General features: G+C 39.3%; 1 protein-coding gene across 1 annotated transcript in view; it reads left to right on the top strand.

Moving 5' to 3' along the window:
* Positions 1-5,930: 5,930 nt before the first annotated feature.
* Positions 5,931-18,615, top strand: part of ZNF804B (zinc finger protein 804B) — a 512,984-nt gene continuing 500,299 nt past the window's right edge. Inside the window, exon 1 of the mRNA XM_059395757.1 lies at positions 5,931-6,038. Within this exon, the coding sequence (XP_059251740.1) occupies positions 5,931-6,038 (108 nt within the window). The remainder of the gene's footprint in view (positions 6,039-18,615) is intronic.

The raw sequence follows: 18,615 nt of genomic DNA, 5'->3' as shown, positions 1-18,615 counted from the left end.
ACGGCGCACCAGAAACCATCACCCATTGTTGGCAGCAATGCCAGGGGTACAGTTTGGCAGTTTCTTACAAAACTCAATATAAGATGATTTGGAAATTTCTTACAAAACTCAATATAAGATCCAGTGGTTGCATTTCTTGGCATTTACTCAAAGGAGCTGAAAGCTTAGGTCCACACAAAAACCTTCTCATGAAGGTTTATGGCAGCTTTATTCATACTTGCCCAAACTTGGGATCCCCCACGATGTCTTTCAACAGGTGAATGGATAAACAAACTGAGGCACATCTCTACAATGCGTGTTAGTTTCCTAAAGCTGTTCGATCAGAGTACAACAGGTGGGGTTGCTTCAATAACATGGAGTGTCACACACTTCTGAAGCTAGAGGTTTGAAATCAAGATGCTGGCTGGATTGGTTCCTTCTGAGTGCCATGAGGGGGAATCTGTTTCATGTCACTCTCCTTGCTGGCGATCTTCATTTTTTGGCCCGTGGAAGGATAATTCCAGTCTTCACGTGGCCATCTCCCTGTGCCTCCATCTCCGTGTCCAAATTGTACCTTTAAAAAAAAAAAAATGAGCACAGTCATATTGTAGTAGGACCCGCCCTAATGATTTCATGTTAACTTGATCATCAGTGAAGACCCTTTTGCCACATAAGGTCATGTTCACAGGGCATCGGGACTTCAATATTTGGGGGGAGATGTACCATTCGACTCAGAATATAATGGAATATTGTTCAAATATTGTTCAAATATTCCATTAGTCCAGCAATACAAAGAAAGGTGATATTAAGCCACTGAAAGATGTGAAAGAAACTTAAAATGTGTATTTCTAAATGAAGGAGGCCAATCTGAAAAAGCTATACACCATATAATTCCAGCTCTATGACATTCTTGAAAAGGCAAAAATGGGGAGAGAGTAAAAAGATTGTTGGGTTTCCAGGGAGTCAAGGGGATGGAGGGATGACTAAGTGGAGCACAGGTGGTTTTTAGAGCAGCGAAACTATTCTGAATGACACTTCAATGGCTGATACACCTCATTCTGCATTTGTTAAAAACCCACAGAATATAGAACCCAAAGAGTGATCCCTAATGTAAACTATGGACTTCCGTTAATAATATTGTATCAATATTGGCTTGTCGATTCTAACACATGTACCACAACAAAAGCAAGATGTTAATAATGGGAAAAACTGTGTGTGCTGGGGGTGCTGAGAGACATATGGGAATTCTCTATACTTTTTGCTCAAGTTTTCTGTAAACCTAAAACTTCTCTAAAAATTAAATTTTATTTGTATATAAAAAAAATTAAATTTTATTAATACTTTAAAAAAAAAGCCACACACACCATTTTCTGTGGTAGAAAAATCCAGATATCTCTTAGCTTGGGTGGTCACAAAGGGTCTCTCTGAGCACCATGAGGAGCAGAGGGAGACAGGCACACAGTAGGAGAAAATGAGCAGGGGCTGGAGTAAGAAGGGCTTTTTAAACAGAGTATCATTTGGACTTTATTCTGGGTATGATAAGGTTTAATAGGAAAGTATTAGGATATGATCCTGTGTTTCCAAAATATCACTCTGGGGGTGCCTGGGTGGCTCAGTTGCTTAAGTGCTGACTCTTGATTTTTGCTGAGGTCGTGATCTCGGGTCATGAGATAGAGCTCTAAGCAGCTCCTTGCTGGGCGTGGAGGCTGTTGAGAGTCTCTCTCCTCCTCCTTCTCACTGTCTCTCTAAAAGTACACACACACACACACACACACACACACACACACACACACACTATGTGTAAAAATATAAAAATATTACCCTGACTGTTGGGTGGAGAAAATATGTCACGTATGGAGGCAACTCTGGAAGCAGTGAGATGGGTTAGGAGGATACTGCAGTAGTCCAAGCAGGAGGTGATGATGGTTTGGACTAAGATTGGGCAGCAGATGTGAAAATAAGGGGATTGACCTAGGGTGTGTTTGAGAAAGGTAATGGACGAGAGGATGTCTCACTCTGTCAATCATCCATGACATAGCCATGAATCTGGAAATACGTGGAAATATTAATTTTGTTATAGGCTGCAATCCATGCCCTTTGCCATCCACATCTCCTTCCATGGAATGAAAACTCATCAGATCAAATATTACTTTAATATAAAAGGGCCTTGCAAAATTGCACATGATGTTTGCTTTTCATAATGTTTGTTGTAATAGAATTTGACCTGTAGCTAAGATTCATTTAATATAGGCTTAAAGTGTTTTGCTTTCCTTTCACTTTCTCTAAAAATTTTTAATTACTGAAGTTAGAAAGTGTCTTGTTTAGCAAAGAGAGGAGTTAATACAACTGAGCAACTTTGTCTCTATAGCAACTCTGCAAATAAAAACACTTAGGTTTCTGTTATTTAGGTTGGGTACACAACATCTGAAATATAGGCCAACAATACTGAGAAGTTGTTGACTATGATGAAATCACACTTGGCCAGGAGAAGAAAGGAATTGTTTCTGTTATTGTTACGTATTTTAAAAACTATTCTTAAAATTGGCTGAGAGTACAAATGTGTCAGTTTTTGCCTTGATATTTTAAGATGGATGACAAAGAAAGCAAAGGACAACCAAAACTGACTTAAAATATGGCAAGTTAACAGAAGAATTGGTATTGTTCATTTTAAAGAAGAAAGACCACAAAAATTAAATGATTTTAAAGAAATTTAGAAATACTACTACAGTCTTTGAAACATTTCCATAAAAAGGGATTACTTTGTTTCCTGTGGGGAAACTCAAATGCACATAGGATAATAGTCAAATGAACAAGAATGTCATACTTTGAATACATGTAATACTTTGAATAAGAAAATAATACAATAGGATGGTATGTGTGAATTGTACACTTTTTGATTACTTGCCAGTTTTTTCATTTTAGAAGAGTATACTTGATTCTTAATAATTAAATATTATTAGGAATTACATTTGCCTAATAAGGAAGGGATAGTGTCCTTGAGGCTGTTAGTCACAGTATGTGACATTATTGATTTTTCCAGTCCATCTGATGGTATTTATACTTAGGTCCTTGATGCTTACATTTATGAAGAGCGAAACAGTCTAGGCTGAGGGGCACTATCCTTTTAAAAATTCTACTTCAGGGCGCCTGGGTGGCTCGGTGGGTTAAGCCGCTGCCTTCCGCTCAGATCATGATCTCGGGGTCCTGGGATTGAGTCCCGCATAGGGCTCTCTGCTCAGCAGGGAGCCTGCTTCCTCCTGTCTCTCTGCCTGCCTCTCTGCCTGCTTGTGATCTCTCTCTGTCAAATAAATAAATAAAATCTTTAAAAAAAAATTTTACTTCATTTTTTTGACAAAGCTTTTTCCTGATTTTGAAATTTCACTGCTTGTAAATACCTTTTTTTTTTTAAGATCTTATTTATTTATTTGACAGAGATCACAAGTAGGCAGAGCAGCAGGCAAAGGGGGGGGTGGGGAAGCAGGCTCCCTGCTGAGCAGAGAGCCTGATGTGGGGCTGGATCCCAGGACTCTGGGATCATAACCAGAGCCAAAGGCAGAGGCTTTAACCCATTAAGCCACCCAGGTGCCCCCCCCCCCTTTTTTTGTATAGAATGTATCTAATGTCTATACATGGGTAATATTACTTACTCTCAGCTTTGGGAAATATTTCACAGTTCTAAGTTCAATAAACATAACATTGTTAACCATATCAGTCTTAATAGAAAGGAGAACGTGGATGTGTTGTATCTATTGTCACTGCTCTATAATTTTTTTATTGCAGAAGTTCTTAACCAACAAGATAATTACAAAATAAACCATCCTACAAGATTTGCATCCCCTGGGTGCCTTGGTGATTCTGCCTTCCGCTCAGGTCATGATCTCAGGGTGTAGGATCGAGCCCCACCTCAGGCTCTCTGCTCAGCAAGGAGCCTGCTTCCTCCTCTCTGCCTGCCTCTCTGCCTACTTGTGATCTTTCTGTGTGTGTCAAAAAATAAATAAAATCTTAAAAAAAAAAAAAAAAAGATTTACATACCCGCAAGTCAGTTTCAGCAGTTTTGAATTCAAAATTTTCAAGTAGTTGGCATTTTGCCTTATATAAACACTCTAAAAAGACTATCTGAAACCTTTAAAGTGAGAACTACATCTATGTGTTTAATAAAATATTAAGGATATAAACTATTGTAATCATGTAAATAAAAAGTCAGGTCTTTATTGGATAGTTTTAAAAATTATGTTAATCGGATTTTTTTTTTTTTTGAAGAGTTTTATGAGTTGCCTGAAGAGGAAAAACCAAATGACCTGTTTTCTTTGACCTGTTTCTATCATTTGTGAAGGTCCTCAGGGTCAACAAGGATGCCATGGAGCATTGTGGGGGACAGAAGGGGAGGAAACTGGGGAGGGGACAGGGAGCACTAGCTTTAACCTGGCATTAAGTCCAGTGGTAAGGCAAGAGGGGAAGGAGACCACCCTTCCTGTTCTCCCCAGCACAGACCTTGCCAGGTGGGACCAGAGGGATCGCAGAACCCCGCCAGGTCAGCGCGGGGTGGAGAGCGCCCACTTGTCTCCGGACTCCAGAAAGCCTTCCTTCTCTTTTCAGAACACATTGCTGCACAGGTCATTTATTCTTGGTGCGGCTCGCTCCCTGGTGGCTTTATTTACGGTAAATGATCTAGCGTCCGTCAAGAAGCACCATTGAGGGATGATTGTTGAGGGTTGTGGAGACACAAACGTCCTCTACAAACCCCCTAAACCTGCCTCTTTATAGGTACTTAAAGACTCGTAAGTGACCGTTTCTAACTCTGGACACACACACACACACACACGTATGCATGTTTCGTTTCTATTCCTTATGCAAGTTTCCTATCTAAAACTTCTTTCCTCCTGCATCCGTTACCTATCATTGCGCATCTAACCCGTCTGCCTTATTTGGGGTGCACAGCTCGTCGGTCCAGCCGGCTGGGGAGCTGTTGCTTCTGCGAACGCCGCCGGCAGCTCGAGCGCTGAAACATGCTGAAGGCGAGCAGGCAGCGAAAGAGTGAAGAAAGCGCTCTCCTCCCGCTCCGCTCCTCCACCGCCGCCCCAGTCGCCCCGGGCCCCCGCCCCCAAACCCCGCGCAAAGTTGGCCCGGAGACCGGGCAGAGGGACCAGGGGCCCCGGGAGGCGGAAGGCAGGATGCCGGCGCGGTGCGTCCCGCAGCCGCCAGAGCCTCCGGCCGCCGCCGCCGCAGCTGTCACCTCCTCGCGCGGCCGCCCGGCGCGCCCCTCGCCTTCAGCCGACAGCTCGGAGCGGCGGGGCTAACCGCTCCGGCTCCCAGGTCGCCGCGTCCCCAACTCCCAGTCCTCACCCCAGCCCACGCGCTGCCTCCTCCGCCCCCGCCCCCGCCACTGCAGCGGGGGCAGCGGAGTGGCGCTCCCCAGGACCGTCGGCCACTTTCCCGGGCACACCGCTGATGCTGCGGCGGCCGCCCAGCGCCGCAGCCCGCAGCCCAGCCCGCGGACGCCCCCGGCCAGGTGACGGGGACCCGCGCCTGAGCATCCCGGGGCGTGCGCTGGGTGCGAAAGCGAGGGGCGGGAGGAAAGGGGGCGGAGGAGTTCCTGATTCCCCGGCGGACCCAGGAAGTTGTCCTTAGGAAAAAAAAATTATATCGCCGGCCCGCGGTTGAGCAGCCACCTCGTCAGAGCAGCATGTGGACTGGCTCGCCGGGTCCCCTAAGTGCTGTGTGGCTGCCGCTGCCGCCGCCGCCGCCGTCAGAGCAGCCGCTGCTGCCGGCAGCAGGAGCCCCGCGCGGGGCGAGGAGCGGGGACGCGCCTCCGCCGCCGCGTCCCCTGCTTGCCGCTGGCCGCTTCTTCTCGGGAGGTGGCAGTCACTGTCGCTGCTGAGAAACCAGCCCGCTTTTCCGCGCCTGGTCGTCTGGTGAGGAGTTGAGACTCTGCGCCTCCTGCTTGGACCCACATGGCTTGTTACCTGGTCATCAGTTCGAGACATCTCAGCAATGGGCACTATCGGGGCATTAAAGGAGTCTTCAGAGGGCCCCTCTGCAAGAACGGATCTCCCTCTCCGGTAACCTGCGCGCACACACATACACGTTCAAAATCAAGATAAACAAAAAGAGATATTGTCCTGTTACAATGAGTGGGTGATGGATATCCACCTTACCCATGAGTATATTGTGTCTGTTTTTACAATTTATTGACAGGCTGTTACACAGCGAGGGGTGTGTGTTTACATGTGTATGTTCAACACAGTCATTAACATCTGTAGTACCATGGATGCAAATATTTACCGAATGCAGTTAACTGCAGGGCTGTGAGGGTAGCTCCTGTGTGCTATGTCAAGTTATGAATCTACTGATTTGGGCAGTGTAGAAAGTTTGAGTGGCACTTTATAGCCATGCTTTGGGAAGTCATCAGTTGAGATTAGTTAAAAAATGCTGCCGTTACTTTATAAGAAAATAAACTTCTTCAAGATTTTGCATCAAGGTACTGGCAGATGGAAAGGTGTTGGACGCCAACTCTTGATTAAACCTAATGCTTAACTGTGCATGTTCTTTAAAGAATGCCAGAGTCTTTTGTGGAAATATGAAGCGGATGGTTTGTGGTATTAGGTACAAATGTATTTACATACAATTGGAGTGATCACTCAATTTAGTGCACTATTCAAATTAGTTTACTATTTGATTTATTCAAGTATTTTTTTTGTAAAATAATTTTGACCACACTCTAGGACTTCGATATATTATTAATTTATTAGTTGGTTCATGCTATGGGCTAATGTACAGATTCAAATATCTTTCAAAAAAAAATGTCATGATATATTAGGGGAAAAGTTTTGGATTATTAAGTGACTAGGGACAAGTTTTCTAGTTTAATAGAAAAACCAGTATTTTACGTCTGGATGATATAAAGAAGGAGAAATTAAGTTGCCTGATTTTTATTTATTTTTTGCACTTTTCATCATGTTTTAATGCTTCATTAGCATGAATTATTCAAAACTGCAATATATCCTTAAAACTTTTGATTAAGTGCTATATGTGATTTGCAAGAGAAATTTTAAATCAGAAAGTCCAAGTATCCAGAGATACCACTAGGACTCCTAATTATGACAAGCTAGTGCCTCACATGTTGTTATGCGCTGTGAATGTGGGTCGCTGCGATCCCTCCCACCCCCTCAACTACATGGTACTGAAGCAGAAGTGTTAGAATGGAATATACTGTTTATATTGGCACTTACAATTAGACTCTGAGGGCTAGAGGGGTCTTGGAGAGTTTTAGTTGAAGAAAGCCCACATTCAATCCTTCTGAGCAGCTGGTCTGAATCCTTTCTATTTTTAAAGATTCTCAGGATTGGAGTTTCTGCAGTCTCAGCAAACCACCTCAATGTTTAAGAACCCACAGTGTCAGAATCTTCCTTCTAGCCAACTTAAATCTATCGAGTTTTTCCTTGAGCTCATTTCATCTTGAAAATCTAGAATATTCCTCCTTTCTCCAAGGTATTAATGTTCAACACTTTGATAATCTCTGTGGCTGTGTTCCGAAACCCTCTCTTTGGTTATGGAAATCTGAACTGGGCAAGGTGTTATAGCCTATATGCCTTAATCATTCACAGGATAAAGGAAGAATTACTTCATAGTTCCTATATTGTTCAGTTCTATTTAAGTTTGTTAGAATATGGAATTAATCTTCCAAAATCTAAAGGGTTAGTAGAGGCAATTTCTGTCACATGGTCAGAAGGGGTCCTTCCTTCTCCACTGTGGTCACTCATCTCCCAGAAGCCTGACGGATTCCCCAGGGAAGGACACATGAACATGGTTATGACAGGACAGCCCGTAATCCACATGGCTCTGCGGGCTGAGCAGGGGCTCACACCCACAGGACACTATTCCCATTCACTGTTGGGCTCATTTTTATAAAATACTAATTCACTTACTTTTACCTAGTTGTTATACTTTGACTCATGGGATTGTTCTCTCCAATATTTACACATTTGAGTGTACTTAAATTACATTGCAGCATTCAAAAAATAGCCTAGTTCGTCTGTATGTGGACTTCCTACACCTGATTTATTTTGTCTTCCTTTACATTTTACTATGAAATTTGAATGACTTTTTCAAGGTTTCAGTAGTTTCTCACATGAGATAGGCAGTGTGTGAAAAATTGTTGATCATTCATTCTCTGTCACAGGTAGGTTTTTGAGACAAGTCATAGCCTTCACGTTACATGACACTTGGTCTTTCTTCCTAGATTAGATTAGGTCTCTACCTTCTGGAGCCTAGACTCTTGAGCTTTTAAATAATAGTTTCCTAGTCTTTAAATAATAGTTTCCTAAATAATAGTTTCCTAGATGACTGTATGTTTACCTTCTTTATTAATGGGTTGTAAAGCATGAAGCTAAAAACGGGGGTGATGTATCATTTCTTTTTTATATTGAGCAATACACACCCCTCGTTACTTTAAGGTTTATAGACATTTATTGATTTTTGTCATCAACATAAATATTAAACTCACAGATCCGTAAGGTAGTCATTTATTTTTTTCTTAAGGCACATATCTACTTTGGCAATACCTTTTTATTATGTTTTCCCAAGTTTTGTGCTCAGAGTGTCTCAAATCAACCTCTACATCATTGACTTGGATTATTTCCACTCACTGAGACTCAGTTTATCTGGGACTCTGAAGTGGGATACAGTCATTAGTTGATTTAACTCAGTCTTATTAAGGTCTGCAATACTTCAACTTTGGTTCTTACTCTTTTAATCCAAATGTTCTTCTATTTTAATCCATACTTTCCTGTTTTAATAGAGCTGTATAAAGGTAGCACTTAACACAATTATCGAATGAGACTATTTTGTAACTTCATTATAGAAAGGAGACAAGCTACAATTCCATTTTGATGTAAGGAGAATTTATATATATATATATATATATATATATACACACACACACACACACATATGAATATGTATACATACATATATATACATACAGATATATACATATATACATATATATATAGCCCTTTCCATTTTTTATATATATATATATATACACATATCCTTACAAGAAATATATATCTTCTGATATCTATCTGGGTAATATAAATTTAGTATTTCAGTATCTCCTGGATATAATTCTTCACTTATATATTGAACGTAGTTATATATATTTACCATGTTCCAATTACATGCCTGTAGTCTCTAGAGTCTGGACACATGGTATTAAACTGACAGCACAAAGGAAATGGTTATATATATATATACATCTTTATTTCAAAGGATTTCATTTAGAAAACATTGGATGATTGCATGGAGTTCTTCTAATAGATACTTAGTGGGATACTTGAGAGATAAATAGAGCATTTTACCCCCCAAACATTCACAGATCAGCAAACTGGAAATCCTGGAGTCAAATTCAGCTCCTGTCTTCAAAGTGAACATGTGCAAGTGTCTTGTCTGTGGATCTCTTTTCTTTTGGGGACTTGATATGAACAAAATAACATACTGCTTTTCATCCTAATTAGAATATGAATAATTGATGAGATAGTTTATGTTACTTTAAATCCGGGAATAGATAAAAGAAATAAAAAGAAAAGTGACAGAGTAAACTACATTGTACTTTGTACACCATTGAGTACTACATAGTACTTAATGGTAAAAGTCTCTAATTTTAGAAAGTAAATTTGCACCCCCTCACATGTTAGGATATTTATCTCCCGCGCTATCACAACTCTGAAATAAAATGACTGAGTGATAACTTTAGAAATCCGTATCATGTGAACATACACATGTACCCATTCTCAGTACCTACACTTACGTATACAGATACAAAGTTATCAGTCATCAAACCTGAGAAGTTACCTATGTATTACATTCAGCTTTTACCATCAAATATGTTAACCACGAAACTTTGTTACCATAATTGAAGTATTCGTTAAGAGAATAGTCTATAGGTGCATTCATTTGTGTGTGTGTGGACTTCTAAGTTCTTCTATCACCATGTTTGATTTCAGTAAAGCAAATAATATCCTCTACATAGTGCCAAAAATATGTTTGAATTTATTTAGTTATTTTTTGTAATGACAAATACTGTTTCAAATTTGGATTCATGTATGGTTTGTTACTTAATTTGTGTGTGGTTAATAATATGACTACCATTCAGGTTTCCAATTGATGAAATATTAATAATAATCATAGTTGTATATTTTATCCATGGTGCACATTTAGCTTATTACTAGTTTTTGAAGCTTATGTAGGGGGGTACAGCTTAAGAAGTGCTTATTCTGAAAGTGTCATAGTTAGATATCTAGAACTATCTGTTTCTGGATTTGCCTCTTACCACCGCCCCAAAACATTGGATATGAAGAAATTTGGGGGGTTTTCACCTGAGCAACAGATCAGGATCCTTGGATTTTGTTGTTGTTTTTATTTTGTTCTGTTCAGTGATCTTATTCTGAATTATGTATCTGACTAAACTGCCTAGTGGAAGGAGGTGGCATACAATGAAACCAGCATTTTAAATGGACTAAAAAATCATAGAAAGTTCCCTTTTAAAAATTAAAAATGCATTGCATTTAAGCAGTAGAAACAAATTGCCTTGAGGTACATCTCTTCAGAGAACTCCTTATGAAGCAATGAGTGCAGACCCAACCTTGTTGTTTCTTATGCCTATACTCTTCTATGTGCGTTTTCATTATGTTCACTAAGTACATGTTAAACACATCTAAAAATGATCTCAAACTGATATGCTTTTCATGTGCCAAATATAATTATGAAGATGTAGTCTCCCATAGAGAAGTCACCTGTGTCCTCTTTTGGAATTCATGAATAGGCTAATACTGCCTTTTATGCTGAAACTTGTAGATATTTCCAATAAAGATGACTGAGGTATGATTCTTATAATACATGTTTTCTTTGTTATGACAAATATTGAATTAAGCAACCCCCTTTCTTCTCACTTTTCAAACCCTTTCTTCTTTTCCCCAACTAAGTGATTTCAGAAACTTGTTGTTGGCATTTATGCTTTCAAAAAGAATTGTCAAGTTTTTAGGTCTTAAATTTGTGTTTCTGTGCCTTTGGAAGGTTCCTGTGGTAAGAGGAATCAAATGAGTATTTGAGTGGTATAGTTTATGACTTTTGTTAGGTTGTCCTACACTTATTTCATGATTAAAATTTGATAGATAAAATCCTTTGATTTGTTTCTTTTAGACATACAGTAAAGATGACCTATATTTTAAATTTCTGCTCCATAATTTGGAAACTAACTAAAAATAAAACATATTGGCATCATGGAGATTAAATGACGATGGCATTTGACATATAACTTGATCATTTGTAGTTGAACGAGTGGCTATGGTATCTTTGTTGTCTAATGCATATGCACTGTGATAGATACTTTTCATGTGGTATTGACAGAGCTTGAAGTATCAGTAGGTTTTAGGCTATGTAGGGAGCAAGGAGCAGGAAGAGTAATACATATTTCAAATAACTATAGGAAGTGTCTTTCAGTGTGAACTTGGTTTGCTCAAAATACACATCGTCAGAATAATTCTTTAATACACACATACATATTCTGTAGAAAGTAATTCGAATCAAAATTGAAGTAAAAGTGCTACTTTGCTTGAAAATATCTTGGTTTTAAAAAGTACAGTTTTTCAGGTAATCCTTATAAACTGACAGGTGACAGCCTTTGGTAGACAGATTTTGTGAGTCAGGTTTACTTAGTGGATAAGATGTGGAGTGAGAAATTAAATATTTGATATGTTTTCATGACAAAGTGTAGTTATGGTGATGGTAGGAATAGACCAGTCACCAAGTTCCACAGTCTCTCTTACTTTGGAAGTATTTACCGAACCTCAGAAGAAATTCTGGGAAGATGAATCACATTATATCTTAGACAATATTCTCACTTGTTACTAAGACCTTGTTGGGTTACTGAAGAGAAAAAAAATGCAAAAGAATATTATATAGCGTACAAAATGAAAAAGGACTTTTAGAAATATTTACCCATGTATGATGTTTCATTCCCCTGATAACACGTATTGAACTAATCCCTTCTTTCATTCAAATTTGATACCTAAAATCTAAACGTATACTCTGAAAAACTGTTAAAAGACTTTCCTCATAGATAAAGAGAGCTATTGAATTAGCTATTTTTTTTTTCTTTCCTTCCTTGGCTGGTAGGAAACTCAGAGACAAATGTGTGGCTTAGCAAAGCTGGAGGGATTGATGTTGGCATCCCAAACAACACGATGTCCCCACCCCATTCATCTCCTATTCCCAGTTCAGCTTTTATTTTAATTTTATTTTCCACTGCTCTCATTCTCTTAAATGTATGTTTTATTGTTTCAATGTATAATATTTCTTTCAGATGGCTTAGTTCTGTTGTGAACTTGTAAGTCAGGCTATAAATAAATAATGAAATATGGACTATCTAAATATAAGGATGCCGCTCAGGATTGTACTGGACAGCTTTGACAATGATTCATGGAATTGGGAGTATTCACTTTGTTCATTTGTCTCAAGTATAATTAGGGCTGCCAATTTTTTGCTTTGACAATTGGCAAATTCCTTTTGGCAAATTTTACTTCACTTCAGTGTGGGTGTGGGTGGCAGGATATAGTTTATTTTGAAACGGATACTGCCAGTTTGTTTTTTTCTAAATAATCCTTTCCCTCCCTGTTTGTTATTCTTCTTGCCATTGATCCTTTCATTAGAAGGATCATCATTTTTTTTCCATATCTTTTTTTGCCTTATGTGTAAAGCTTGGCATGTATGTCTAGCTCTAGAGGTACAGACCCCCACAAATGGTGAGAACCACGCTGTTCTGTCTGCTTTCCAACTGAAGCGTACAAGTTTCTTCCCTGTTCACCATCCACATTTAACGTTCATCTCCAGCTCAGAATTTAGTGCTTCCCCCATATCTCCATTCAGAACCTACCTACCAGCGTTCTTCCCCTGCCCACCTTCCCACAGCTATGACTCAGCACTTCACTTGTCCCATCTACCTCCTGAGCAACAGATCCAGTCAGTACCTCCCCCCACACACAGATGTCCTTTCCAGAACTCCATTTTGCAATGAATAATTATATTCCCTAACATTTTTCTTGGCAAGCAAAGGCTAGATGCGTTTCCTCTTTGTGAATGAAATAAATATCATATTCTAAACAGAAAATAACCCCTGGGCCCCTTTTTCTGGAACGTGGAGGGAAGGGATGGAAGCTCCACTGAGTTCTGTCCCTTCCTATTAATTGGCTTCATCTAAACATGAAGTCAAGAGATACCCTGATGGCCATATGAATTCCATTCACATTATCTTTAAAATGATCAGAGTCCCTGGGTGGTATCAAGAGTCTTCATGGTCCAGCTCCTATCGGTGCCTTTAACTCTGTTTTTCCAAACCTGATCCTATGCTGTAGCCAGTCCAAACTACTCAGAGTTCTTGACTATGATGGGTATTTCTAGACCTTTATTCCATTGCACATGCTGTTCCTCTGGAGCAAATCCTCTCACTGTCTTCATTGCTTGCATCGTGTTTTATATATTCTTTCTGACCTCACTGAAGAGTTGAGTCCTCATGTGATTTGACCTTGAGTTCCCTATCGTGAGTCAGGCCCTTCTCTTGTAGGCTGCCACCACACCCATTGCTTACCTTGATTATTGCTGAACTGGAGTTGTTTCTTGGTCTCCATTTCAGTCATAGGATGTGAGATCCTTGAGGTCCTGTCTGCTTTTACCTTTATGTCCCCAGAGCTGAGCACAGCTTGTGGTTCATTATTGATTTCAACAGGGAGGGGGGGAAAAAGGGCTTTGATGGAATTTAACTGGCATAAATGTGTTCCCTTTGGTCCCGCCAGTATCTCCATGAAGACATCTTTTCCTTAGAGACTGTTTTCCCAATTTAGTTCACCAGAATCTTTGAGAAAGTATACTGTTCTACTGATGGATTAAGTGGTCACTGTTTTCATAGTAATGCTTCTTGCTTTAATATCTACCAAGATCATCTGGTCAATTGCTTCAAGTATAATTTAATACTTCCTATTAACCCAAATTGCAGAGTGCTTTATCCCATGTAACCATTTCAGAATATTTTTGTTAAAGGCCACAAGAGACTGAAGATTGGCTAAGTATGAATAGATGAAATTTGTACAGAAGTTGATTAAGCCATACTTTTCATTGGCACATATTTAATAGCTTCTGAGAAATGAATTATAAGTTAGGAATTTGATTATTCCCTTCCTATTTAGGAGTGTATAATAATAAGAAAAAACAGTGGTTCTTCTACCTTTTCTCTATTTCTCTGTCTCTCACTCTTCCTCTCTCCTTCCTTCCTTCCTTCTTGCCTGCCTCCTCCATTTTTCCCTCCTCCTCATCCTCTCTGTCATTTTTTTTTTTTCTTTCCTTTGAAAGAGAGAGTAATTCCCTGATCAGTGGTCACTATAGTCCTTGAGACAACACCATCCTAGAGTGGCCATGGGTGGTTTTTGCATAATTGCCAATACTTCCCCATTGCTTAAACTTTAATTAGTTACATACATTCCCACAACATTTTGTTAGCACTTGTTCTTTCTTGGATCAGTCGAGATGTGGCCACTGTAGATAAAAGCAGCTTGGTCTCCTTCTAAAAAATGAATTTTTTTTTTTCATCAGCACATCAAGCCAGTTTTATTTTAAGAGTGCAAGAGTAGTAAAAATTTGGGAAATTTGGTCTTGTAATTTATGACATTAATAGGATAAAAGTAGTGGCCCCTGGGTGGCTCGGTGGGTTAAGCCTCTGCCTTCCACTCAGGTCATGATCTCAGGGTCCTGGGATGGAGCCCTGCATCAGAATCTCTGCTCAGCGGGGAACCTGCTTCCCGTTCCCCCTCTCCCTGCCTCTCTGCCTACTTGTGATCTCTCTCTTTCTCTGTCAAATAAAAAAATAAAATTAAAGAAAAAGATAAAAGTTAAAATAAAAAAACCTTATACATACTTATCTTCAGTGCCTCTCAAACTTTTTTCCAGACTTTTTAATGCATGTAAGAATTACCTAGGGCTCCTGTAAACTTGCAGATTCTGAATCAGAATAAACACTGAGTTTTAGCTAAAATAACCAGCCCTGTAAGGTAGAGATAAAGAGAGATAGTAATATTATCTGGGATGGAGAAGTCAGGTATATCGGATGGTCAGTTTCTTAATACAAATAAACTTTTCTTTTTTTTTTTTTTAAAGATTTTATTTATTTATATGACAGACAGGGATCACAAGTATGCAGAGAGGCAGGCTGGGGGCGGGGGCAGTAAGCAGGCTCCCTGCTGAGCAGAGAGCCTGATGGATGTGGGGCTTGATCCCAGGATCCTGGAATCATGACCTGAGCCGAAGGCAGAGGCTTTAACTCACTGAGCCACCCAGGCACCCCCAAATAAACTTTTTTAAACAATTGCTAACAGATATTTGATTACTTTGCCTTATTCATAGGATATAAATATTGAAAGAGTGCTTTGCAATCTAGTTCAGGTTCCTACTATCTATTTTTAAAATATATCACTATGATAGACAATAACAACTCCTCAAAGATGTTCATGTTATAATCCTCAAAACCTTCTAATCTTTACACACATGGTAAAGGGGCTTTGCAGATGTGAGTAAATTAAGAATGTTGAGAAGATTGTCCTGGATCATGCAGGTGGGTCAAGTATAATCACAAGGGCCCTGTAAGAGGGAGACAGAAGTGTCAGAGTCAGAGAGAGAGCTTTGAAAATGCTATGCTGCCAGTGTCAAAGACAGAGGAAGTGGCCACAAGTCAAGGAGTGCTGGCAACCTCTTGAAGTTCAATAAGGCAAGTAAATGGATTCTCCCATGAAGCATCCCAAAAGATCATAGCCCTGTTAGTACCTTGATTTGACTTAATGGATTGAAAGATGACACATTTGTGTCCCTGGAAGCCAGTCTATTTGTGTTAATTTGTTAGAGCAGCCAGAGGAAATGAATACAACCACTCTTAATCTGTGTGAACATTCCCAGGGGTGGGAAGCCTCTGTTCCCCCAAAGTGACTGATCCTCTTGAGAAAATAATGTAATTAAGGCTGAGTCTCCTGCCCCTGCCCAGATGTCTCTGCCTCCCTCTAGCTTCTACTCACTGTTCCTCATTCTGCCCTTTAGAAAAAGAGGATAGATCTACCTGTAGGACATGACACCCCTTCAACTATTCAGAGACAGCTGGTGGATGGATTTTCATTGTTAAATCATGTGAAGAACTGAAAAATTTTTGAGAACTCATCTTCTCTGTACAACACTTGCATTGTTTTCTTATACATTAATTGAATTTTCTGCAACTCAAAGTGGCTTATTTATTACACTTCTTATGTAAATCAAGTTTTGAAAGATACTTGTAGTTTTTATATTCTTGAAAGATGGTAAACTCAGTAAAACGTTATCATACATTTAGAAAAATACTATCCACACTTTCAACTACTTCCCCCAGATAGTTCCCTTTTATACTATATCCATCATCTTTATGAAAGATGAATTTAAGAACACAAAAATCATATCATTTCAAAGGCACATCTTAAGGCTCTCTTTCTTCATTTCTTTAGTCTTTTATTTAGACATTTGCAAATTTCTGGGGGAGGGGAAGCATTACTTTTAAATAAAAAGTGATGGGACCAATTAAACTAATGATTATAATTTCATGAAGTCGCCAACATTTTCTATGCTAGAAGTAGTGGTAGTTAAAGGGAAAGTTATTTTTTAACTTTAGTGTTGACGAGTAACATAGATTGTAAATTGTTACAGATTAAAAGCATACAGATTTTTAATGCCTCAGATGTGGATAGAGAACACTACAGTTCCCTAGGAGCCCCAGATATGCCCCTTACCAAGTATCACCTACCCCAAAGGCAGTGAAATGTCCTTATATCAGATTATAAACTGCCTTATTTTTTGAAATGATGGCAAAGTGAGCTTTAGTAAAGAATGCATATGTTTGCAGCTCAGCTGCGAACAAATGTTGAATGAAGTCCCACTTTTTGGGTCGGGGTAGGTAACGGCAGAGTATTTCAGCTACTTCATTTGTCTACTACAAGTGATGGAAGCAAACTTGTTAACTACTTGAAACAAGTGAACAAAAGAATCCTGATTAGGTAAGAATGAATGGATTTATGCTAATAAAACACATGGATTATATCCAGGGTGACATCTGTGAAGCATTTCATTATCTTTTCCTTAATATTGCATGTTGGAATTCAAAGATCCGACCATCATATAGATTTAGTAATCTCTTGCAAATGGTTAGGAATGGCTCTGTTGAGTTTTCATTATTTGAGAGGAGACGTGAATTATGTATTTAGTGGCAAGATAATAATAAATGATTCAAGGAAAGAAACCTCTAGCTTGGACTTCTCATAAAAAATGAAATTTATGTGCAAATGATGTGTAAACTTTATTACAAAAGTTGTTATAATTTCACATGCATGCATGAGGATAAAATATAAGTTTGTGTTACCATGGAAACAGGATTATTGCCAAGAGGATTACAGATAATACCCAAACAACGCTTATTTATATTAATCAATCCTAATTTAAGTGGATTTAAATATATTTAAAGAACTGACCATATATTTCCAATAAAATTTATACTCCTCCTCCAATACCCCTATGCTATATGGTATGAGATCAAGAGTTGTCTGATGTTGCTAGAAAATCTTTGGTGATAGCCACTGATGATTTGTTTATCATCAAAGAAGGGAGATCTGTGGACTGTGTTATAAAGGAAAAGTTGTAAAGAGTGATAAGCCTTCCTTATGTGTTCCTTCCAATTGAACATCACTTTGTTGTGATTTTTTTTTTTTTTTTTAAAGTCATACTCAGTTCCATACTCCGGGATCATCAGGGTGGACTCTACCCCTGAAAGTGATAGAGGAAACCAGTTCTTCCCAGGGAACTTCTGTTTCCTGGGAGGCGAGAAGGTATAACTACTGAGAAATCATAATTGGTACAAAGATACTTAGAGAGAGAGGCCTTGGGTGAATTTATGTAGTAGATAAGCATCACTTAATCTGAAAATCTTAGAATTAGACTCAGTACACACTAACTCGAATATAGTGTGTGATTGGCTTCCGCGACACAAATTTAGGCATGTAAAGTTTTAAATTCTTCCCTCAGTTGTGAATACAGGGCCAACACTAGGATTCCATTTCTGATCTCAATGAGGGCCGTGCTGGGTGAAACGGGGAAAGAAGCTGCAACCTCCAAATATCTTGCCTCCCTCCCTGTTGGAAACAACTCATTAATGTTTGACCAGAGGCTTTCAGGTGGTTTTTGTTTGTTTGTTTGTTTGTTTGTTTTAAGTGCTGATGTATATGCTCTGTTCAAACAAAATCGTAGGAGCAAGGCACAATCCACACAACTAGGACTGCTTCTGGGAAGGTGGGGAGTGAGTGTTGGATGGTTAAAGTCCCTGCCTTTTCCTCTGGATCTGGGCAGAGGAGCTGGTGGGGGTGTAAGATGATGCAGATAAGGGCCAACCGGGTAGGATCCCATGCGCCATGTAATAACGAAAACATCTGAGGTAAGAATGTGACTTTTAATCTCACTACAGAATTAAATCCTCTGGAGTAGTTTCTGTCCTGAGAACTTATACCTACTTTCTTCTATGGGTTGTGCCAG

This window comes from Mustela nigripes, chromosome 4, assembly GCF_022355385.1.
Source record: "Mustela nigripes isolate SB6536 chromosome 4, MUSNIG.SB6536, whole genome shotgun sequence".
Classification (NCBI taxonomy): domain Eukaryota; kingdom Metazoa; phylum Chordata; class Mammalia; order Carnivora; family Mustelidae; genus Mustela; species Mustela nigripes.
Note: the sequence above shows the minus strand (reverse complement) of the source record. Positions and strands in the feature narration are given on the sequence as shown.